The sequence below is a fragment of the Numenius arquata genome, chromosome 11 (genome assembly GCF_964106895.1).
Source record: "Numenius arquata chromosome 11, bNumArq3.hap1.1, whole genome shotgun sequence".
Taxonomy (NCBI): domain Eukaryota; kingdom Metazoa; phylum Chordata; class Aves; order Charadriiformes; family Scolopacidae; genus Numenius; species Numenius arquata.
The window spans coordinates 12,111,390-12,136,116 of record NC_133586.1 but is presented as its reverse complement, the minus strand read 5'-3'; the positions used below and the strand labels follow the sequence as shown (position 1 = coordinate 12,136,116).

General features: G+C 39.0%; 1 protein-coding gene across 1 annotated transcript in view; it reads right to left on the bottom strand.

The window, feature by feature from the left end:
* FBN1 (fibrillin 1) overlaps positions 1–24,727 on the bottom strand; it is a 154,825-nt gene that overhangs the window by 91,894 nt on the left and 38,204 nt on the right. Inside the window, exons 6-8 of the mRNA XM_074155888.1 lie at positions 8,282–8,479; positions 4,851–4,976; positions 939–1,064 (exon numbers count right to left, since the gene is read on the bottom strand). Of these exons, the coding sequence (XP_074011989.1) occupies positions 939–1,064; positions 4,851–4,976; positions 8,282–8,479 (450 nt within the window). The remainder of the gene's footprint in view (positions 1–938; positions 1,065–4,850; positions 4,977–8,281; positions 8,480–24,727) is intronic.

Sequence of the window (24,727 nt, the reverse complement as noted above, 5' to 3'; positions counted from 1 at the left end):
TTGTCTGTGAAGTTATTTTTTTTCAATTTTTTCCCAGATGATTTTCTACCAAAGGTTCTAAACACAGGGTGCTCTCTGGAACCCCACTGCTGGCACTGTGTATGAGCCTTTAAACAAACGAGTCAAAACTAAGGAAATAAACCTTTTATTTGATTCTCAAGTGACAATAATTCCTCAAAATTCAGCACTGGCAGTGAAAAAACATCACTGCATAAAAATGAGGAAAAAAAAATAATTAATTGAATACTTGACCTGCCTCAAAGCAGGCTGTATGCTTCCCAGAAGCAGTAAGTGCTAACACTACTCTATTATGGCTTTGGCAGTGCAGTGGCAGTCATTTAATTCACAGTGTCATTTCATTCCTGGTCTGGCCTTTGGAAGGTTCTGCTCTGCTCTGCCACCGTGAAAGCCTGAAAGAACAGCACTGCCAAATCATCAACATCATGAAAGCAGATACAAATGTCCCACACCCAGTTTATCACACTACTTCCTTCAATGAAAAATATCTACATTAAGGTCCTAACACTTGGAATGAGGGAAAAAAAGCTCTTTGGGGTGATTACCATCTTTCTCAAGTGTATTTGCTTTTCTAAATGACTGCTGAATATAAAATGGATTAAATCAAAGACAAACATGAGAACAAGAATATCAAGGAGCTCTGTTAATTAAGTTCTGTCTAATTTAAGGCAACAAATATGGCATAACAGAAAAACTCTAATAAGAAAAATGAAACGGAAGGTCACAATGAAGAGGGAAAGAGGAAATACATCCTGCAAATGGAAAACTCATTTCAGAATACATATATAGGCACATAATGTACTTCTATATAAAAGAAGGATTTCAAGATCATGAGTTGAAATACATTTCTGGTACCCATTTTAGATATCAATCAATGTTCATGACACCTACTGTCTTATTATTTACAGGATTCTACTCACCTATGCACTTTAAGCCATCAGGAGCTGTATAAAACCCTGGAGGACATTTGCAGAAGTAACTGCTAACTGTGTTTGAACACTCTCCTCCATCACAGATTCCAGGAATGGTGCTGCATTCATCAATATCTTCAAGGCAAAAAGAGAAGCAGGGGCAGGTTAGCTAAATTAGTTCTTGCATGAGAATAGCTATTTTATAATCAGTATTCATGATCAAATTCAGTGCAGCCTGAGACCCCTACTAGCTTATGTGCTAGGGGCATAATCAGCAGTTTTGAATCAGGATCTTTCGCTAGGCATCTTATAAACACAAGTGAACCAGAACCCAAGAAAACATTGCACCTGTAAATTGCAAAAACCCAGAGAGTTTGTTTTACTGCTTAATAATGATGGACAAAAATCTTAAACTGCAGAGGGGATTTACTAACAGTAAGTAAATGATAACTCCTCCAGTTTGAATTCTGCACACTAGAATGAAGAAAACTGACATGGGCCCTCTAATGACCATAGCAATGAGGAGCTTAACTGTTATGTCTCATGATACCTCCAGCAGCACAGCATCTCCTGGCACCATACTGAGGCAATGGTTCAATACCGACCCAAAGGGAAGTGTAGCACCTACTGAGTTGCCCGTCCTTCTTTGCTGGCTTTTTCTGGGAAATCCCCCATATAAAAGCACTGAGCAGCTAGGCACTGTTCAACTAATGCAATCTGAGAGGATTATAGCTCAAAGCAGGATGAGTGCAGGCAACAAAGATTACCTTTCCTGGCTTTCTCCACTAAGTGAATGTTCTGAAATTTCAACAGATTTCTAGACAGAAACTGTAATATCTACTGCAGAAGTCAGGCAATGTCTGTAATTCCCCTTAGATTTTGTCAGCGATTTAAAAATAGAAGTATGTATTGTGATTTTTTTCACTAATGAACCTCAATCTATATACTAAATCATGATCATAGATCCGATGCAGAAAAACCTGAAATAAAAAAAAATAACACCTTCTTATGTGTGATCATAGCTGCATGCATGAGCAGAGGGAACTTGAAGGGTTTCTTCCACCACTAGGAGTTTGTGTTATCTACAGTCATGTGAATAAAAACCTATGCCAGCCCCAATTGCTCCTTAATTACCATCAGTAGCCTGCCTGTGATGTGTAGTTACTTTCCCCTTGGTTTCCAATGGCTATCTTAACAATGCAGCTGTATCTACTTAGCAGTGCTCTCATCTTCTAGGGACGTGGAGTCCAGCTGAGCTTAAAAACAGCTAGCTTTTTTCCATGGTACCTACAAGAAGAATCAGCAAAGCAGAGCAGAAAGGGAGATTATTCTCTAGAGTGATCAATGACAACTGCCTGTCACAGACATCCATAATCACCCAGTTGCTCTCCTGACAGGGAGAATCCAGCCAGAAATAATGCCATCACAGGACTCTACCCAACCTCTCCTCCAGAGATCTACAAACATATAGACACATGGCTGTAATAATGATTTCACCAACCACAAAAACTTTTGAGACTAAATACTGCAACACCACCCAACACGCCAAGGCAAGGAGTGAATAATATCCTAGTCATTAAAAACGATTGGAGGAATTTAAATGTAACGCCTGAATTGGAATTTGGCCCCAACAGATGGGGGAACACCCAAAGTCCCACAGGACCGTTAATGAGCATTTTAGCAAGTTGAGAGGGTCACTGTTCTACTTCTCCTGTGAAGACCGTAATACAAAAAATCAGTAATATAAAAACTATCAATTCATCTTCCCCTAGGCAAAGCACTGGATACTCTAACGCCTTTGCGATCCCTTGCCTTTGCAGGAAAGGACTGGAGGGAGTGGGGTGGCACAGAGATAACCAGACCTCGCAGACCAACCCATCCTAAGTGGTGCTGGGCCTTGGGCCCCCTGTGCACACATTCCTCCCCAGCATCTTGCTGGCTGTCGTGATGTGGGTCACATTCCTCGCTTGGGTGTGAGAGAGGGGTGTGACTTTTTGTTCGGTGCTACTTTGAGGGTGTTGCCAAAGCATCAAGTCCGAGTGCCATGGGAGCACTGCTAAGAGACTTCTGGCTTCTGCTCCAGGATTATACTCTGCAGGAGGCCCAAAAGTCTCAGTGACAAAAAATGTGGAGATTGAATTTTGGTCTGAATAGAGCTCTTAATTAACAGAGAAAAATGCAGTCGTAAATGGATCTGATTCAAGCATTTTCTGACTCAAATTCACCAATGTTTATCTTAAAGTCCATGTTGCCACTGTTTATATAAAGCCCGACCTTTCTAAAAGCAAAATCATCACTCTTTATTCTAAGATTGAGCCTAACCCAAACAGTATTTCACTATTTAGATTAGTGTTGACATTCATATAAGCAACATTGTCATTGTTAAGTATGCAAGTTTTATAAAGGTAAGTATATTTGATGTACTTGCAGACATCACTAAGTTTTCCTGTCACTCCAGGAAAAATTACTCCCTGCAACCACCACAAAAAAGTATTTACCTCAGCACTAATGCAACTGGAAGAGGAATGGTGATATGAAGCAGTGAAATAATGTAATATTAAAATACAGTTTTCCACCAACTATGCTAATAAAGAGACCTTCGACCAACACACCTCATTTCCCATCTTGTTGAGTTGTCTCACTGGTCTATCATGATCTTACTTTAGTGGAGACCTACTGAAAAAAAAATGGTGGTACTACAGCAGGTAGCTCCCAGCTCTACTAAATCAGCGACCAAGGATGCATTACTGCTGCCAGCAGTCCTATTTGCTGGATAGGAAGTTAAACCAAGCACATGATCAGATATTATGTATTAGAATTAATTACAGTTAATTACTATAAGGCAAATACCTTGTCTTATATTGGAGATTTCAACTTAAAACTCAAAGGGGTTACGTGACTATGCTCTTAACTGTTGAATCACTATCCTATTTCATGCTGCTGGTATAAGGGTACTAGTTTTAATTCTTTGAATTGTATCAATACCTACACAGCTTGAACTAAATTGCTCGGTACATGCAATATGAAGATGTACTGGAAGTAAGTCTCTCTCTGCTGAGGTTCAAAAATTTACTGGTATGGAATTAAGAATGGAAATTGCATCCTATCTTTGCAGCCATGTGATCACTCCAAAGGGATTTCACAAGATTGTGGAAATTTGTGGCAGGATTTGGGAATGAACCAAGCTCTCCCAGGTTCTTGGGTCTAGTCCCTCAACTACTACCAAGTGCAGGCTCTGAAGGTGGTGGTTGTTTGGGGCTTTTTGTTCTCTGTTTGGGGTATTTTTTGGTTTGTTGGGTTTTTTTTTCCATATGAATCAGCAACTGCAAAATACCATAGGAATGCTTACACAATGAAGCCTAAGCAAGCCTACAGTTCTCAGTTTTTTAAGTACTAATACTTAACAATCCTGTTCACCACGTTCTTGGTACTTCATCCACAGAAGGAAACACTTGCAATGTTGTTGTACCCTAAAGTTGGGTGACTTTCTGCTAAAACCCTTGGCAGTCAACATGAAAACCATGCTGTGTACAAACTCTTCTGAAATTGCGTTCCCTAACCTGCAATTAAATTATAAAGTTATGCTTGAAACAGGGATTTTTCTTTTGAAAAAGTCACGATTCTTCCAAAATGACTAAAAAATTTTGAGTGCTTCCTTAAAGCACCCTTTCCTTGCTTCCAGTGCAAGAAAGGGTGGTGCATGCACACCTTAGTTTCATGGTCACACACCTTTATGATATTTAAACTTTTCTGGTTTAGGAGGAGAGAGGATTATTCATTATTTGTATTTGTTGTGAAGAATGCTATTTTCATATTCAAGGAAAAAGAGAATGGAAAGTTTGTTACAAACTTCTAAACAAAGCCGCAAAAAGTAAACTTCCCCCCCCTTTACTTTCAGAAGAAAGTTTTAAAAGTTCTTACCGTCACATTTTTGTGTCACTTCATTAAACTTGTGTCCAGCTGGGCATTTGCACTCAAAAGATCCAACAGTATTAATGCAATTTCCCCCTTGACAGATCCCAGGGATGGCTTGGCATTCATCCACATCTATCATATAAAAAAGGAAAAAACACCCACTTTTAATTCATTTCTCAAGAACAATCATAATAATTTATCTACACAGAAATTAAAGTAAATATGCCTAAATCCATGCTTCACCCATCATAATATTTTGGTACTTGCTTGTGAAGACAGACACTAATTTTGTAATTACCCTATGCAAAGTATGATTAAGTACAGTACTCTAAATATTTTCTGCAAGAAATCACATGGCTATTATTGTTACAGACATTAAACATCTAACTGCTATTGCTTTGTTTTTCCAAAACATCTGGGGAATGGTTCGCAGAGAAGACAGCCTGCCTAACCCCAGGTTCCTTTAAAGTATCTGAAGCTGGACACCCGAAGTCACTTGTACCTTGGCAAGTCCATACAGCGCAGATCTCCCCAGCACAGAGATGCAGGAGCTGCAGAGCAGCAGTGTGCAATGTGCATGGAGGGGGCCTCATGGAGAAGCATGGGGAACTGCATAGTCATTACTGATGGAAATTATTAACTCGTCACTCCAGTAAGATCAGCACCCATGACCTTAAGCTGTGGTTAGGATTCAATTGAAGGAGTTTCAGAGCAATAATTAATGTCTGAGGAGGAATTATTAATAACCTGCTTATACATTCATAAATTTGGATAGTTTTTTCCCCCATTTATTTCTCTCTCTTTGCTTATAATTTTTTCACTCAAGAAAATGAAACAAAGATGATATCGCAGGCTAGGTAGGAAGCTCAAGACAAACATTTTCAAGAGGCCCCAGTTTTTGGCCTCACAGCTATTTTAGCACAACAACATGTGTGTCGTCACTTAGCTGCAAATGTGTTGCTACGGCTCAGTAACAGCTAGAGAAAAGAAACTGAAGGAGGAGGAGTGGCATTGCAACAGGAGAGAGCGGAGGTCTGGCTCTGTCCCCAGGGGCTGCCCTGTGTCTGCTGCTCCCTGTCCTTTGGGAGCAAACAGAGCACTTGCCGCTCTCCAACCCAAATGCCTGTGCTTCTTCCCTCATTTCCCCAAGGAGTACCAGCTGCTGCTGGTAAAATCCGATTTCTTGAGTTCTTGGGCTTCACACTAGGATTGGTTTCAACGCAGCAACACAAGCTGAAGGAGATGACGCCTTCAAATCTCCCTTTATAAATCCCAGAGAGCCAGCTGTAATATGTCTTGTAGTCTGAAAAGCAAAGTATTATGTCTGTACAAAAGGCCAAGAGGCAATTTCCCTGGGAGCCACAAATAGGAAGCTTCAGGAACGCCAAGGGGCATATCTGTACCACATCGCAGAGCATTATGTAAAGATGCCTGGGCTGACTGAACCGGGCCGGGGGTGCAGCAGTGGATCCGGAGCAGTGCTGTCCCAGAGCTACCCGCTGTGCTGGGAGGCACAGAGCACCAGCACCGCCTCAGCATCCTCGCCATGGCCACATCGCTGCTGGGACTTCAGCTACAGCAATACGCTGTGCTTGAATAGCAGTAATCAGCCAGACTTCATGGCACTGTACTGACTTTAAAAAAAAGCAAATTAAAAAAAATAGAAGTCATGCTCCTGAGTCACAGTGTCCGTTTGAAAATCCCACCTTTTGGCTTTTATTTTCCTCCTTTGTATCTTTAAAAATCTCAGCTGTGATATTAATATAACTTTCGGCCAGACAGACAAAGTCAAACTGTGGGCAGCTATAGTCTATTTACTGTTTAAAATAAACGTGCCCTCCCCTCTGTTTTATTTTTTCTGACTTCTCCACACAATAATAATGGTTCCTTTTTCTCTTCAGAGAACCTGGATTTTATTTAACCTGCTTTCCTTTATTTAGATTGAATATGGATGTGAAATCCCTGAAATGTCTTCAGTCTGAATGGATGTTATCTGATTTCAAAAGGACTGGATTTAGTACAATTGCATGAAAAATAAAGCTAATATGTGGTTCCATAGCAGGTCTGTTGAAATTATGAACACATTACAAGAGAAGGGAAAACTGGAAAGTACAAGTCAAACATACAGGGCCAAAATTGTGTTGGCACCGCATATGGATTAGCATAAATGGAGCTGCATGCTAAGAAATGTGCAGCAAGCAGAAGTAGCCTTATTCCGAACCACACAAACCCACTAAAGAGGTCACTGCAGCTTTTCCGTGACACAAACAAGAGGGATATAACTAGGTGTGGCATAAGTTCAGGGGTGTGGGCCACATATTTATGCACATAATATTTAAGAATTGTCCAAAACCTCAATTCACAGATTTAGGCATAATTTAGTTCTGACCTTTACAGTGAGAGTGGGAATAGAATGGCTGAGTTCAAAATACATGCACGTTATGTGGCATACACATCGGCGGTGCCCATCTCGAAGTTCATCACGCCTGTCTGCAGGCACCAGCCAGGACTTGGCCCATGACAGAGGATATCTACATTTTTAATGCAATGGAATGCCTTGAAGTTCTTTGTAAGAATTTCATGATTAAATAAAATTACTCATAGATTTATAATCTTTATCTCCTCTACTTTCAAAAATATTGTAACTTATTAGAAAATGTTAGACAGATTGAAATAAACTAGCCCCAAAGATATGGTCCTGGGAATGTATAATCCACATCAGTTTAATACATAGCTGCCCCTGTTAACTTTCTCCTGTTTCCTGCCAGACATCCAGACAATAAAAGAATTTATACAGCTGGAAGTATTAGAATAAAAGCCAAAAGCAGTGTAAGGACTTTCTATGGTAAGGCATGCTCTGAAAGAAGTAAGCAACATCTGGGTGGATTTTACGATTTGAAACAAATGCAAATGCATTTCCAAAATTGTATAAAATATATAATAGGGCATTTCAAATGGCACGACATGGACTTTTTTCCAGGTCGAAGCAGGGTTGCTCGAGAGATAAGACACTCAAGAGAAATCCAAAATCAACAAATTTTAGCTAAAAAATCCCACACTGGATAAACGGAACAGTATTGCCACAGATTGATTTTTGCATGTTTTGAGTGCTTTTTGAAACAGAGTAAGTTCCTCCACGGAATGATCGAGTGGTACACTCAGAAAAACACCATTATAGAACCAAGGGAAAGGGCTGCTGGCAGTGAGAAATTCATTAAGATGCTGGCTGCTCTCACATGACCTAAGTTACTAATGTACTCACTTGAACATCAGGCACTCACTGAATCATGAAGTAATGCATCTGACAATGTTTTTCCATTCTTCACACATATAGCTGAGAATGGCTTAGGACAGGTTATTCACAGCAGTGTAACTCAATTAAGATTAATCCAGTAACAATTTCAGCAGCTTTTGGGGAAGCTTTGCTGCTAACTTACCTTGACAGGCCCCAGTGCGAATGTTTGGAATGAAGCCTCGGCGGCAGGGATGTGGCTGGGCAGGACACATTTCACAGGGGTGGCCCCAGGCTCTCCCAACTGTTGCACAGCAAAGGGTTTTTGTGCAGACTATTCCACTGAGCTGTCCCTGGCACATCTGGTTGGTTATCAAAGTGAAGCAAGGGCCCGTCCTGTAATCTGCGCCAAAGACAGGAAATCTAATCAGCATTGCAATAAAAATGCACAACAAAACTCATAATAAAGCAAAACAACAGCACATTTAGGCAAGTCTTCTGCACATAAATTGCTCACTAGCCCAACAGTTTAACTTAGCAGTGTTCTGCAGAGGATTTTTCTCAAGTTTTCTTCCCATTCAAATCCACTGAAAATAAGCAGTTCTATAAATATATCGTGACTATTTTACCAGGAGTATTAGATACTTCAGATTCTGCAGGTCCCCTCTGCTACTTGGTGTCATCTCTAGTAATATCCTTTGGGAGGACTCTTCAACAGTTTGTTTTAAATATTCAGTGCATTAATTAAAGTAATACTGATAAAAGAGTTAGGATATGTTTATTTTCACAAGTGTCACTCTCAAATGAGTCTCAAGGGAAGAGAATACAGACTGCAGGAAGCTTTTTGAGGACAGTTTTCACTGTTATTATTCAGGCATACGCTGTACCAGATATGGGGGCAAGCTTTGCCTACAGCTGAATGGAGGGCATGTGGAACACATCTGCTTTGATTTGTTTATGGTAGGACAGGCCACTTAGCCAACAGACAGAATTAAGCTGTTAATAAAATACTAGTAGGAGACTTTATTTTGTTCCATTCTCCAAGAGCAACAACCAAACAGTGGTACTGCTGACTCCTGCTGTCTCCTGTACATCCGGGGTGCACATTCAGTTAATTCTTCACAAGCAACCCTAAAATGTTTTTCTGTTATGGTGCACCAGGACAGAGTCCAGCATCCTGTAAGCAGAGCCAGCAAATTCTGCACCTGATTTTTGTCTGTTCTGAAATAGTTACCAGGTGCCTCAGCCAAGGTCACTAAGTAATCCACAATGTCTTATAGTCATGACATTATAAATTCCTCCAATTTTCATGCCACTTCCAAACTTTGTTAATAATAATATGTTTGCACTAAACCATTAATAAAAAGTGTTAAGCAGGACAGAAGCAAGAATGGACATCTTGCCTGTCTGCCCCATCTCCCCACACCAGGTGCATCTTGACAACTATCATTTAACTGATCTTCATTCCAATCCAGGGATGTTGTGTCCATATGCTACAATTCTGCTGATTAATCAAGCCACTCATTGATATAATAAATAAAATGACTTACAGAACTCCTGTAAGCTATACAATACTGCTATATTGTTACTATTATCTTCATCAATTAAACATGATCTTCTCAGAAAGGATATCAAGTTAGTTCGAAAGACCTATTTCTGATTAATTTGCACTAAATACCATTTACTCTTCATTAACTATGTATTACATCCTATAATTGCTATTCTATCTTTTGCCTGTTCAACAGACCTACAATCACCCAGACCATCTCTTTTCCTTTTAAAATATTGGAACAACAATAATTTTCTTCCAGCCTCTGGAAATTTGTCACGTACTTCCAGATTTATGGAGGATTAACCTGCATGCTATGAGAACCCTTTAGCTAGCTCTTTTCAGCCTCCCTGGTGCTGGTTAGCTGGAGTAGCTGTATAAGAATACATAAATACAATTACTGCTATTTAATGACATCCTTAAATGCTATCAGATCACAAATATAAAATTTCTGTCTTATCCCCAGATACATTTACTGAACAGTTCTCCCTCCTCTTTCCTAGCAATTCTGTCAGCCTCATAATGAAATGGGTCAGAATCTCTGGTAACATCTCTCTTACCCTTACTTACTTAATACCTTTTCATTGCCTTAACTTTTTTTTGCCTTGGTATTTCTCATTGTTTCCCTTCACTTCCCATATTGATTTTCTACGCTACAGTTTCTATCAAGTTCTTTTCTCATTTCAAAGCATTTTTGTAATTGCTTTCATTTTCCTAGTTAGATAGGCTTGTTTTGCTCCTGTCAAGACTTCACTACCTTCTTTCTCAGTTCTCATTGTAGAAATTCAGCTTTGGAAGCTTGTAGTACAAACCCAAATATTACCAGCTTAATCTTATTCCTTCAACACAAAAATTAATACAAGTAAGTCATGATTCATTATACCTATCAACTAAAACATTTTAGTTACAAGATCGATTCTTCATCCTTGAGCAAAATGAGGTCTGAGAGAGCTAAGAGACTATGCAAAACTCCCAATATTAAAACAATAGATAACAATTTCTTTAGAAACACCACAGTTTTGTGTTGGCAACAGGAAATCTCCAGTCTACCTCCTCAGAATGAAATCCCTCATTGTAGATTGTCCCTATGCCGTTTATATATAGACAGTTTAAAAAAGAGTCATTTTGTTCTCTGTCACAGCGGGAAGCACGCTTCAGACAGTAGTGAATAACCCATCTTGTATTTTATGGTAGAATATGAATAGATCAGCATTTACAATTGTTTGCTTTCAAGCTATAAATGACTTATCAGTGGTTAATACAACTTAGAAATATGGTGAGCTCAATGACGTTAACTTTATAATCATGCAAATCTTTCCACAAAGTTTCAGTAGGTCAAATATGCACTCAAAACCAAGGAAATCAGCTCTGATTTGTTATTATCTAAGTTCAAAGCACTTTAGTATGGAGAATTATAGACTTTATTTTCACCTAATTTTTGCCTTGACAAATTTTATTCTTAATACTCAGTTTTCTGCTGAGTACAGCTTCCTTCTGTTTTCTCAAACACAATCTTTCACCTTTTCACAAGTAAGATTTTCTTTTCCAATCTTAATGGAAAATTCTAGCAGTCAGAAAATGCATATGAAAAATTGGGATGTACACACTGACCTATGGCCACAGAGAAATCCATCAAGCCAACTTTTTTTTCATACAGAGGCTTAATAAAAAGAGCTCTAAAATTAAAGCGTTCTTAATACTGAGTTTAAGATTTTTCAACACATTACAAGATGAAGGCATACAAGAAGGAAATGGGATTCCATTAACACGATGGCTAAACAAAAAGAGAATGGTATCACATGTGAAGAGATTTCCTCGAGATACACCATTTTCCTTCAAAGTGTTTGGTTTTATGAGTTAGGCTGATTTCAGAAGATGCAGTAAACCCTAGGGTCTATGCTACAAGGCATTAACTTGGGATATGAGCTTAAAACATCAATCTTTATTTTGTAACAACAGTTTCATTATATATTTGTGCCATTTGTGATTACTCAAACTCCTTCAAGAAGTAAAGCTCAAACACAATGTTCCAAGTCATCAGTCAGGAGTCGAAAGAGAGAAAGGGGAAAAATATAGCCAGAAAAGCTATTACACAGTTTGTTAGAGGTTTGTTTTTTTTCCAGCGGTAATTTCATTTTAACTAAAGATGTTGAGACTTGAAATTATTTTAGTAAAATGATTTTTTAAAGATGTGTAATTGCTAATTCAAATGTTTTAAGTCACTTATAATGCAAATTTCAGCACGTGCAAGCAGCCTTCAGTAAGGCATTAGTCACAGTTATCTAACAACTTTATCTGCTTCCTCACATACTTCTTAGCTATTTTGATAAAGAATAATTCCACAGGGAGCCTCAGACAACTGAGAAGATAGCAGAAACTGTAAAACCACATTAATTTCATACACAGTCAAAAAGAGTGAGGGGCAATAGAACAAGGCTGGTTTACACCATGCAAGAATCCAGCTTAAGTCCACAGGAAAGAATCAAGCTGCATTTTGGTCTAAAACTCGTTCCTGTTTCAGTCACAATCATCAAATAATTTTAGTTATCTTCTCAAAAGATCCTTTATGTTCCTAAAAGCACCAGAAAGGCTGCTGAAATATGTAATACTGGCAGGCTTTGATCAAAACCAAGCCCAGCAATAAATAATGATGATTGTTCCAAGTAATGCTGGACAGCACCAAAGAGACTCCAGGCACCAGGATAATGCAAGACTTTTGACACCAGATACACAACTTAAGCTCCCAATTCCTTTAATCTCTGTTTGCTTTCAGGTACAATATAGTTTTTAATGTAAAAATGAAGTTTTAAAAAAAATTTGAACTAATGGAACCCAGATTAACCAATTATGCTAGTGCAAGGATGCTGGATGAAATTCTGGTCACTCTTTCCTCCAAGACTCATTCCATATAAATCTCCTACAAAGAGTTCTTGATGTTTCAAATTAACAGCCTGATTTTGCAAACCAATAACCACCTGTAAAGAGGTTGACAGACTGCTCCACCCCTCTTAAAATAAACAGAAACTGAATGGGTGCAAAATTTGAAGGATGGGACCCTAGCAAGCCAGCATTTATCTCATCATGATCAAGAGCTCATTATTGAAAACAGGAAAATGCCATCTCTTGCCATCATAAAGAAATTGATAAGGATAAAATGAGTGCTGTTTTTCCAGTTCTCAGTATACACCATGCACAGCTCACACAGTACCTTGTGCTGCACACTGCCTGAGAGGCAAACCCAGAACGTTGTTTGGAGGGAAGAAGCATTCCTGCTAGCTGTTAGCACTTCGCGTGGGCATATTCTGCATGAACCCCCAAATCCAGCCAAGACTGCTGTGGAACTGAAACCACCCTCAGCAACCCAAACTGGCAACTTTCCCTTTCTTTAGCACAGGGGAAAAGGGAAAGAAAAGAATACTCCATTATCAATCAAATTATGAAAGAAAGGTCAGAAAGGGCTCTAAGGCAAATGAAGTACCTTCAAGCTGATCTTTATTGCAACTTACTTCCCTGCCTAGCAGCATTTTTATTTCTGCTGTTTGGCAGGTTGGTTTTGTGGAGCTTTTTTACCAGCTGGGGATAGAAGAGGAACATTGGAAGTGAGACTGCACAAGGCAGAAGCACAGTCTCATCTCTGCAAAGCCTCCTCAGCACCGCTCACGTGTGACCCATTGCACCTGACAGCCTGTGTCACTGCTTGGCCAGCCATCAGAAAGAGAATCACAACTGGCTGTACCTGTGAATGCTCTTTTGGAAACGGATCTCACAGAGTCAAAGAATAACGCTAGCTAAAAGATTGGTGGTCTGAGTTTCAAGTAGCAGAATCCTTTTAATACATTACGCAACTTCAGGCAACTATTTTTTCTCAAGCATCAAGACCCGACTGGATGCAGTCCTGAGTAACATGCTCTGACATGCTCTGGGCAATCCTGCTTCAGCAGGGGAGTTGGACTAGATGATCTCTATGGTCCCTTCCAACTCTAAAAAAAAAATTCAGTGAAATTCAGTGAAATGTTTTCTAATGGGGAGAAAAAAGGAATTCTATAGCAATTCTGTTTTTCAATGGCACTCTTGAAAGTACAAACTGGAATTTTAAATGATGAAAAAAGTATTAACTATGCAGTTACAAGCAGAAAAAAATACTGGGTAATTAAAATGCAGAACTCTGCAGTCGGGTGCAGTAACAGTATGAGAAATCGAGCTTCCATCTTTCCCTGACCTGGAACGGCAGGTGCTAAAAATACATATATAAGAAAAGATATCACATCTCTGTTATAGAGGGGGGAAATTCACCTTAAACAGAACTTTCAGATTACAAAAAGTAGGATTAAGATTAGAAAAACAGATGATGGGATTTCCAAAGGAGTTTCCAAAAATGTCCAGTGGCTGGACACTTATATATGGGAAAAATTAATGGAGGAGAAGGAAACTCTGAATGTATCAGCTCACATGTCACCAATAAGAATGATATGAGAATGACACCAAGCAATTATGGTTTTGGAACAGAGATAAAGAGAGTGATTAAAAAAATTAGCTTTCACTGAGCCATGAATTAATAATCTTAAATGAATCCTAAAAATACGCACATATAATCATATTTACCTAAGCTGATTTATGTGTGCCTGCACAAACAAAAATTCTATCACTTTTCCCAAGTTTAAAAACCAGGAATGGAAGAAATGTATATCAGATACTCTGATCTAAAATCTGAAATAAATGGTGACAATGGCAGCATGGATACACTGGGAAACACCAACACTTGGCATTTTAGTTCTTTGAGCAAGCCATGTTTCTTGAAAGCATTGGAAACCATAAGGTATCTCTAACTATACAAACTATACCGTTAATGGAAAAACACAGTTTGCATCACTGTATGTTTCACTGTACTTCAAGCATTTTATTCTCTTCAGAGAAGGTAGCAATACATTTAAAGATGATGGAGAAAAATACCACATGCATCATTTTAGGAGGCAGGATCTGCTGTGCCTGAAATGAGAATTTTTGCAGTAAAATTCCAAGAATTACAGAGTATCTCAGAATGGATACAAGAGCATGGCATGACCAAGCTGACTGTAAACACCACCATAGCACAGAGATTTACGGAACACAAAGGTTTAGCATTTCAGGCTCAATTTCAAAATGTCCTTCAAAGTGATTCTAGGTGTTTTCAGACACACTAAAATCTCCTGATAAGGACAGAGAGGAAAAACAGAATTTGTGTTCATTTACACATTACAAAATGTGCTTTACACACATACCCATCCCAAAAGAGTAATGCAAACCTGTGTGTGTCACTGTACCAGAGAAATAGGGAAGGGCTCCTATCTCCATTTTCACTCACAAAATGTCCCTTTCAGTTGCTTGTAGGCTATCACGAAATCATGTTTTGCATATAGGACTTTGTGGCTTTTAAGCGCTGGTCAGAAAAGTAAATGACCATGCTCAGGACCCCATGGGATAACTATTATTTACCTCCATCTTTCTTAACAGGGGACATGTCACACGTCTCACTTCATGGACTGAATAAAGACCAGACACACACCACACCATTCCCATGTTAGCTTAATGCACTGACTTCCAACCATTTAAAAAGTCAGACACAATAATTCTCCGTCCGCAGGTGACACTGAAATGCCAGCTGATAAATGCATCCAATCACAACACTTTTTTCCACACGGGTCATTTCCTTAATGATTACTCACTGTTAAGCACTCCCTGTCCTCTCCTCCCCTAAGCCAGACACCATTACTCACCCCAGTCAGATCCCAATGTGTCATCATTGGAAAGTACATGGCAAAGATAGCAGAGGGTGTTCAGAAGGAAAGAAAACAAAACTTGGTAAATATTTTAAAACTTATTTCCTACAATGTCTAACACTTCTTACCAATGAGGTTTAGCTGTGGTATGTAAAGAGAATTATCACCATGCCACTTCTCTGCTCCCTTCCAGTGCCAGAGATGGCTTCACATATTAACAAGACCCTTTCCCAGCTGCTTCAGCACACAGAGCTCAACTTGCTGAGATGTAACACTGGCTAGTGCTGAGATGTCACTGGAACTAGGGACTCGGAGTGCAACCATTCAGGCAGTGTTTCTGGCAGAGGTATAAATCTGGCAGCAGCAATGTCTCAAAATACCACATCTGTGCTGCGGACAGATCACAGCTCCAAGTTGCCTCTCATTATTTTAACAAGAGCAAAAAACATCCATGGGAGCATATCTAACACTTGCAATAAATAACTTCCACTGGTATCATAACTCTTTATTCTGTATTAGTCAGCCACAAAAGTTAGTTACTGCCTCATATATTCCAGCCCTAGGAATATTATCCTCTAATTCATTATTCTGATGACCCCATTTCTGCATGTCTTCCTCACCTTTGCTTGTTGCAAATTGTTCTCATATATTGACTTGCTGGCACACTTCAGCCTAAATTAATTTTCCATTCCGTAAGCTGCTTTGCAAATCCATTTCTGCACAGATGATCGGTTTAACATGTTTATCTAGCAAATATTATCTAGTCTTCCTAGGATACTGGTTAAAGAACAGGACTTTGAAATAACAGCTTACTAACCACCTGAAACTAACATTATCAGTTGTGTTTGATGTACAGAACAACTCAAGCTGACCATTTTCAAAAGTATTTTGGCAACCCACTTCCAAGAACAAATATACAACTATTTTCATGCCAATTTTGTTCTTGCAACTGACCCAGTTCTCGAAGTCTGTAACTGAAAAGTAATAACATTACAGTAATAAAATAAAAAAATTATGTTCAAAAATTATTATAGAATTGGAGTGATTTGTTGCACACATTTTAATCCAACACGCAGACTAAGCATTTCACCAAAATCAAGGCTTTAGCTCTGTTGTTCCCAATTATGTGCGGCAGCAGTCCAAATACAGAAAATTGTTACCACATTTTATTCTTTTCCATGATGAAGAAAACAGTAAGCAATGCAGCTAAATGCAGAATAACTTCTCATTTCTGAATAATCAGTTACCTGACAGACTCTTACCCACCCTACTTTGCTGTATAAGCTACAAAGGAACATTTCTTTGCAGATTTTAATTTTTCCAATTTCTTTCACAGGCTAGTAACAATGAAATAAAATTCCGAGTTGATTTCCATATCTTTTTTTTTGAAAAAAAAGTAACTAACTTTGGTGACATATTTATTGTCAAGACCAGATGATTATTAAGGAGAATGGATTCAATTGAAGAACTCTGGAAGTTTCACTTAAAAAGAACAAGTTGGCTGAAGTTTATTACTACTTTTTAAAGAGAGTTCTTAAGAAGTGCCACGTTATAGAAACTCTTAACATACCACAAAGTATTAACTATTAAATAGCAAGGTAAAGACAAAGTTAAGTAGACGAACTCTGTATATTCCTTCTCTTTGCCTGCAGAAGACACTGACTATAAAATAACTGAGACTATCCAAAAGCAGCGCAAACTGTGTAAGAAAAATAGATCCTAATGACTTACAGTACATTAAATAGACCAACATCCAAAGAAAGGAAAAATGCTTTCAGACAATGCAACATACAGGATTTAGAGAGTGCTCACATTTAAAAAGGAGAGGGAGTGATACAATACATTAGAAATAACCTTTTTTTTTCTCTGAAATGTAACTGTTCCTCTGCAGTGTCATGAAACACAATACAATTGCAGAGCACTGGAATGAAAGTCAGTCCAGAACTGAAAACGGGTTATAAATAAAAAGGGAAGGTGAGAGAAGAAAGGGAGCCAATTTCACTGCTCAAGCTAAGTGAAATACAAGTAAACATACAGCAGGAAAGGCGAGAAGTTGACTCAGTGTGGATTAAAGGGAAGGCAGTAAATGTAGTAATGACATTTTGGGTGTTGGTAAGTATATATTATCATAATGACACATGGACAAATAACTTTTGTGGTCCTAACAGAATGCAGAACTTCTAAACCCCTGGCAGCTCTTTAACAAGGTAATTAGAGCAATCAACAATTTCTTCTTACTCCTTTATAAGAGCTGCCAGGAATTGTCTGGCTTGTCCTAAGCAAGTTCCTTCTTTGCCATAACCCAAAAGGACCAGCACTCCTGAGAAATTATGGTGGTGGAAAACTTCCACAGAACGAAAGCAAGGAGCACGCAGATTGTATTCCCATAAAGATTCTTCTCCACACGGCAGACAGCTCTCCGGCCAAATTTCTTCAGTCAGGCACTTACCCGGATTTTTGTATTCTCAATACTTCTCATATACATGTATTTTTAGTGGCATGATTTTAGTGATGTCAGATTTGACATGATGTAAATACTGAGTAACTTTTTTATTAGCCTGAAGACTCTGGAATAACTAATACTGTTCTTTTTGAGTAAGGTTGCAACACAGTTTTATGTTGGAAATAGCCGGCTAAAAAGACACAAAAAGTATCTGGAAAGCAATGACAACATACAGTATTTTGATTTTTGCAGAAGTCTTTTAACAATTATTTCATTTCATGACTGCACAATAACCCCCCCAAAAAAATCTCAGAAAGTGTTACAAATTTAAGTCAATAACGTACAAAAATTGCTTCAGACACTAATATGTCACCTCTAACTCTGCGGTGAAACACATCAACCACTTAACTGAAGTACCATACAACCCTCTGTGTTACAGGATCAGATTCCTTCCTCAATGAAACTGTGGCATCACTCTGTGTGTATCATGACCAGAATCTGGCTCATTTTGCATAACCACATATATGGAATTTGCATTAAGACTGTGTTCCAAAAATAAACACAGTAATAGCATATACTACTTAACTTTTAATAAGTCTGATGGTATCTCTGTTGAAATGTTACAGAATACATGCCATAACTCTGGAATTATCTCACATATTCAATACCTATTTCTAGAAGTAGGAAAGATCTCTTTCCAAGACAGCAAATGATCTAACCTTGACTCGCAAATGCTTTCAACTAAGCAAGTATAATTTTATTAAATATATATATGCTATACCCACCAATATAAAGTACATAAGATGCTAACACTCGTGTGTTTCATTACTCTTCATTTTTTGTACAATTCTGGAGATATTGTTATGGACCCTACCCCTCAGTTATTATTCTTCTGGTCGTCTTTGGTTTGTACAAGTTTTCAGTAAGTCTAGGGTTCTCCTCTTTAACACTTTACTGTAATATTTACTAAAGCGTTAAATTGCTCTGTAGCTAACTGTCTTCAGAAAATCTAAGATACTCACAGAGCTTCTAGACTTCTGCATTTATTGGAAAGAGCCAATGAACATCAGATATATTATTATTTAATTTTAAAAAGTAAACTTATATTATTTCTTTAAGGTCTACTGTCATTCCTGTCCTCATTGACCACTTGGTTGAAGGAGTCTTCTCTTTGCTTAGCAGTAATGGGTGGATGTCCCACAAAGTCAATGAATGGCTGGTATCAAGTGACTGAGGACTTTATGCATCCATGACATCTTTCATCTAAGGTTTATACAAACTATTTATGACAATCATCAATTAAATACTCTTTGTTCAAGCCACATCAAAAGCCTGATTTTCCCAAGCAGCGAGAGTGTGCAGAACTAATTAAGTATCTTAAAATTGAAGGGGGGAGGGGAGGAGGAGAATCCTCAAATATCAAACAGGGTTAAATTCTCTTCTTACTTGCACGCTGCAGGCAAGAAGACTGAAAGGTCTGTACTGACTCTTCTGTTGGCGATGTAATGAAGAGCACATTTTATTTTCTTTTTTAACTTAAGATATTGGTTAAGAACAACTGTAAATCTTTCTAAAAGACTTCGAATTACCATGAATGCTGTAGCCAAATATGGCAAACTTTTTTTGCTTTTACTCAAAATGCAAGCAACTCCACATTCTTAGCATATTGTTTAACATTTCTTAACTTTTTAATAGCATCTGTGCTGACGCCTTTGGCCTAAGATTTCATTTGCCTCCACGCATGGGACAAATAGTTAAAACTTGGGAAAAAGTCACCAGCCTGAGTGCCTTGAACATGAACATTCAAGCTCTGAGACTGAAATCCTTACAGATTTCTGTTTCCTCCCTATTAGATAGGACTTGTTGATTTTGTAGGTACCCAGTCATGGACATCCAGCATGAAGCCCAGGTGCCAGTTACAAGTAAAGGGTTAGACTCATTGACTTTGATGAGAGAATGACAATTCAGTGGGGGAATCCCGCTGTCTGTGATTGTGCATGCACACGCCCACATGCAGAAAACAGCCAGCATTAGGGGGGTGACGGGAAGCAAGAGATCCACCCAGGTTCAGAGGCCTCTTTCCAAAAGCAGGGCCATACTGGCTCAACCTGAAGTGACACACTCCAATTTTACTAATTATGTGCTCACGGGGAATAGCATCAGAATCTTGGAAACCATCATTTGTACCAAACGGTCCATTAAACTGATTGCTGTACAGTTTTGGATGATTTCTCACTACTTATTTTAGAGATTCTGGGTTGAAAAAACAATGTTTCTCTCACCTCCATGCTGCATAAACCCCAGTGGTCCTTCAAAGCTGATTCTTTAATTTTTTTTGTCATGACAATCACTGAAATTTATCTGTGTAAATGCACAGGACATCTGGAATTAATGGTTTCAATTAATGTAGTTCATAAAAGTGGTGCTCCAGAACACACATCAGTGAGAACTAGGTAAGTAATTTTTATTTGGGGGATGTGGGATGATGGCATCAGGGGTTTAACAAATGAGGCAGGTGTCTGTGAATAGCTAAGTAGGGTACTGAGGGGAACAAACAACTCTGGCTTGTTCTTTGTATACTTCAACACAGTAATGCTGATTTCGTCCAAAAATGGGAGATCCCAGTTGAAGGAGAATGATGGATATACATGCATATGTATCTGCATATACTTGCACTTCTCCCCCCTCCCCCCTCTTCCATTTGGGATACAAAAAAATAAAGCAGAAGTTTTGTTACACTGGCTACACAGAGATTCTCCAAAAGTTAAGTAAATGCTCAACATAATAGGAATCACTCAGATTTAGGTCAGCAAACCACAAGCCTCGCTAACTCCCAACACAGGAGTACTTAACCTTTGAGTAACACGGGTGGCCTTAGCCTGTCACGCAAGCCGAGCCTCCCTTTCTCAGCTTACACTGCACAGCGTAACACACTACATAGCCTGGCATAGCTACGCATCACTGCTAATGCATCATGATATATGAGTAGTACCAGAATCTAAAACATATGAAAATTAGAGAGCCACAGAATGCAGAAGTCCTTTAAATACATTTTCCATTCTTAAAAATCATTAAAATGCTTTTAAATTAAGTATAGTATTTATAGATTTAACTATGCTATTTATAGATAAAATAATAATTTATGTAGAATTTACAAAGCCCTTACAGGCTTTGCTTCTGTTTACAGATAAAAGTATCCGCAGAAACTGCTGTTGATCCAGATGCCTGTCTAATACATAATACTTCACAGCCTCACAAAATGCTGTGTATGAAAGGATGGAAACTGCTTTTTGGCCCACTTTCTACACTGACATACTGAAGAGGAGGGATAGTCTTGTGGTTGAGACACTTGGCTGGGACTGAGATGACCTGGGTTCAGTTTCAGACTCCGCTACAGACTCCCTGTACGTCCTTACACAAGTGACTTAATCTCCCTGTATATTAGCTCCCCACATGTAACGTGGGGCTGCCAATACTTCTGGATGCTGGTGGGGTTTTTTCCTCTTCAGAATACACAGGCTTTGGGACACAGGCTTGTGTGTTTTGTGAATGATAAAGGGAGCCTCAAGCTGAGTTCAGGCCTCTTGGCATTACTGTAATAAAATGAGAAAAGATCTCTCATCTAATGTTTTTTGTGTTAAGACTCTTCAAGGTTTTTTTGTGTTTGTTTTCTTTTTCATTTTTACATTCAATTAATTGTCAGTTTCGAGTAAAAGACCAGAGGAATTAGCTCCTGAGAATTTCGGTGCTGGGCAAGTGCAACAGCAGCAGAATACATTCCACAGAGGAACTCATGCACAATCAATTAGGTCGTCTAATTAATTTTCCAACTCAATAGACACTATGAACTCTCTTTTTTTTTTTTTTTTTTTTTTCAAAACCATACCTATACTGGATACACACACATAAAAGCAATCCAAAAACTTAAAACTTTTAAAATCTTAGAGAAGGACAGATGATATTCTCTTGAAGGGAACGGGCTGCTACATGGGAACAATGTCCTCTCACATGGGATTCTTATTTCTGTCATGAAAGGAGAAAACACATTTAGGGGGATGACAGTATCTTCTAGTTGACAAGGTTGTGTAGTTCGCAGTAGGGACTGACTTGTTAATCACTATTTAGAGTGATTTATAATACTAAGTGCCCCATAATTAGGGAGAATGAAAACATTGGCCATGTGGAGAGAAAGAGCAAAAGAAGCACTTAAAAATAGGTTTTGTCTCAAACAGGGACAAAAAGTATAGATATTTACAGGGGTTTTAACCACAGATGACATGAGGTACACTATAGCATCTAACAACAGAGATCTGTTTCCCTCATCCTAACTCAGGCAAAACTTCAATTAGCATTAGCAGGAACTATGTCTGAATAAGGACTCTGGAATCAAAGATGGAAACAGGCAAAAGAATGGCCACAGAATTTTATGCCCTCTCTCATAGGGTCTTCAGTAGCAAATTTTCAACTGCCATGAATTTTCCCTGCACTTCCTTTCCCATCATTGTGATCCCCCAAAAGTACTTACTCCATGCTAAAATAATGAAGTGTTTCTATAGTTATAATTGTGATGTCTGGATTAAAACAGCTGAGCTGTGACATTTCTAAGAGTCCTAAGGGAGATGACAGTGAGTTATAGAGAATACACAGATAGTTGATAATCCACTATTATGGGAAAGATGACACAGAAGCGTGACAATGCTTCTACTGGGATTTTATCACAGGCATTTTTACATAAGCACAGACTAGATTTATAAAGGAACTTACTAAAAGGCCTGTAGGAAATACAAAGCGATAAACAGAAGCGTTTCTCCAACCTATAAAACTAATTGGTGTTCTGTTAGTAACTGTTTTCAAATAAAGTGGTTACTAGACCAGATGAACAGGCAAAAGTGAGACAGCAAGCTCTGGAAAAGACGCATGCTGCCTGTAGGCAGGGGAAAGAGAGCAGAAAGCCTTCAGGGAACAAGTGTGAAGGAAACAAGGATACTAAGAAGCAAAACAGCAAAAGAGCAGGGGGAAGAAAAACAGGAAGGCAGCAAAGACAGGATGGATCAAAGCAAATCTAACAAATGAGTGGGAGGCACAGAGACATGGAGAGATAAACAGTGGGAGCCAGCAGACACCATGTGTGAGAAGGGGAGAAAAGGAAGGGGAAGGGAAAGAAAAGGCCGGCCAGACCGAGAGCTTCGCCAGCCAACCAGGAGAGGGAGGTTTGCCAGGACAGGCCGGCCAACTAACTAGTTAAAAAGGAGGTCCAGAGAGCCAACTAGTAGAGAGCAGCCAGCCAGGCAAAGCCATCCAGGAGAGGAAGACGCATATCGAGTAGAGCGGGAGCAGTGCCGGCTCCACCCGGGAGCTGGTGACCTGCCACAAGCACCGCACTTTGCAGGGGGAAAGGGCTTTAGCAGCGCCCACCTTCATGCTCAGTCAAGCAAAAAGATGCCAGAGAATGTCACAGCAATGTGATGAGCATCTCACTGACACAGCAGACCGCAGTATCCCACCTGGTTATGCAGCCCGAAAAATTATCCACTAGCTACCACTGGGTGACCAAGTATGGATAAACAATGATTACACAAATTGCACATACTGACCACTGATTTTCCCAAAAGGTGTTTTGCTCCCATTTCTAGAGTTGATTCCCATATTTTTGCCTACTTTGATATTATCAAGCTGATAAGGTACAAATGATGTACCCTGATATTATTTGTTTAGTTCAATATCATAATCCTAAATCAGGAAAAAACACCACCAGGCCAGTGATAAATGAGGATGTGAGATTAAAAAAAAAAAAAGGGTTACAAACCACACGAAGAATGGCCTAATCCAGCACTGACGACACACTGCTTGTCTGTTAAAATAGGCAGCTCCTATCTATCCATCTCAAAGAAATAAAATTAAGTGTATTGAATAAGGAAAAATGTAAAACTGTATCTAATGGATTTCTAACAGATAGTAAATACTTGTGCTGTCTTCTGAAATGTTTTTTACACTGAAAGAGCAATTTGAACAACTGATTGGAGCAGAATAAACCATGGAAAGGCCTAATTGTTTTCCAATCTTTAGACTCAAAATGCATCTTTCAAAAAAGGAAAATAACTGAGCAGTAAAAGATACAGATTTAAATTATTTCTAAGAAGAACAAACTCCATTTCACAGTCACCACACTGTTAAGCCCATCCTGTTCATTTTTATCTCCCCAAAAAGTCTTCCTTTTGTAACTCAGCATCACACGAAGCAGGTACTGAGGTCAAGAGGTGGTCCTGTCAAGAAACCAGGACTCACAGAAAGAACAGAAGTGAGGTAATCCATGTGTAAGAAATGACTCAATGCTTAGCTTACCCTTCTGGATATAGGAACTGATCCACACCACTGAAACCCTCGAGTATCTTTTTCCTTTTAACTTCACTCGGCTTTGTATTAAGTATTAAGCTGTCAGGAAGCTAGTAGTCCCACTCAGCTCCCCTAGACCCCTCAAGCCAAAAGCAGATTCACAGCTGAGACAGGGGATATTTTAGGTAATAAAAGCTGACTTCTGCTTGGGAGTCAACACAAGAGCATGGTACATGACAGGCAGCACCTTGGGGTTCCTGCAACTGGTAAGACGAGAGAGAGGAAGGGAAGCAGGAGGGAGCTCCCATGTAGATGCTGGGGAGCAGCAAAGAGTTAAGAGGACTAAGCGTATAGAGTAAGGCATAATGCAGTTCAAAGTTCCTCTGTGGGAGCTCTGGCATCTGTATAAGCTGCAAAGTTTAGCAATTACAGTGCCAATTTAAACTTGTACTTAAAAATCTAGGAAATAGTTTCTTTTAATTTTTAGTAAAACGGGTACACTTAGGAATCTAGGTGGTCACTGATACACATGTGCATCACTTCCAGCAATGTTAGTGGAACAACAGACTG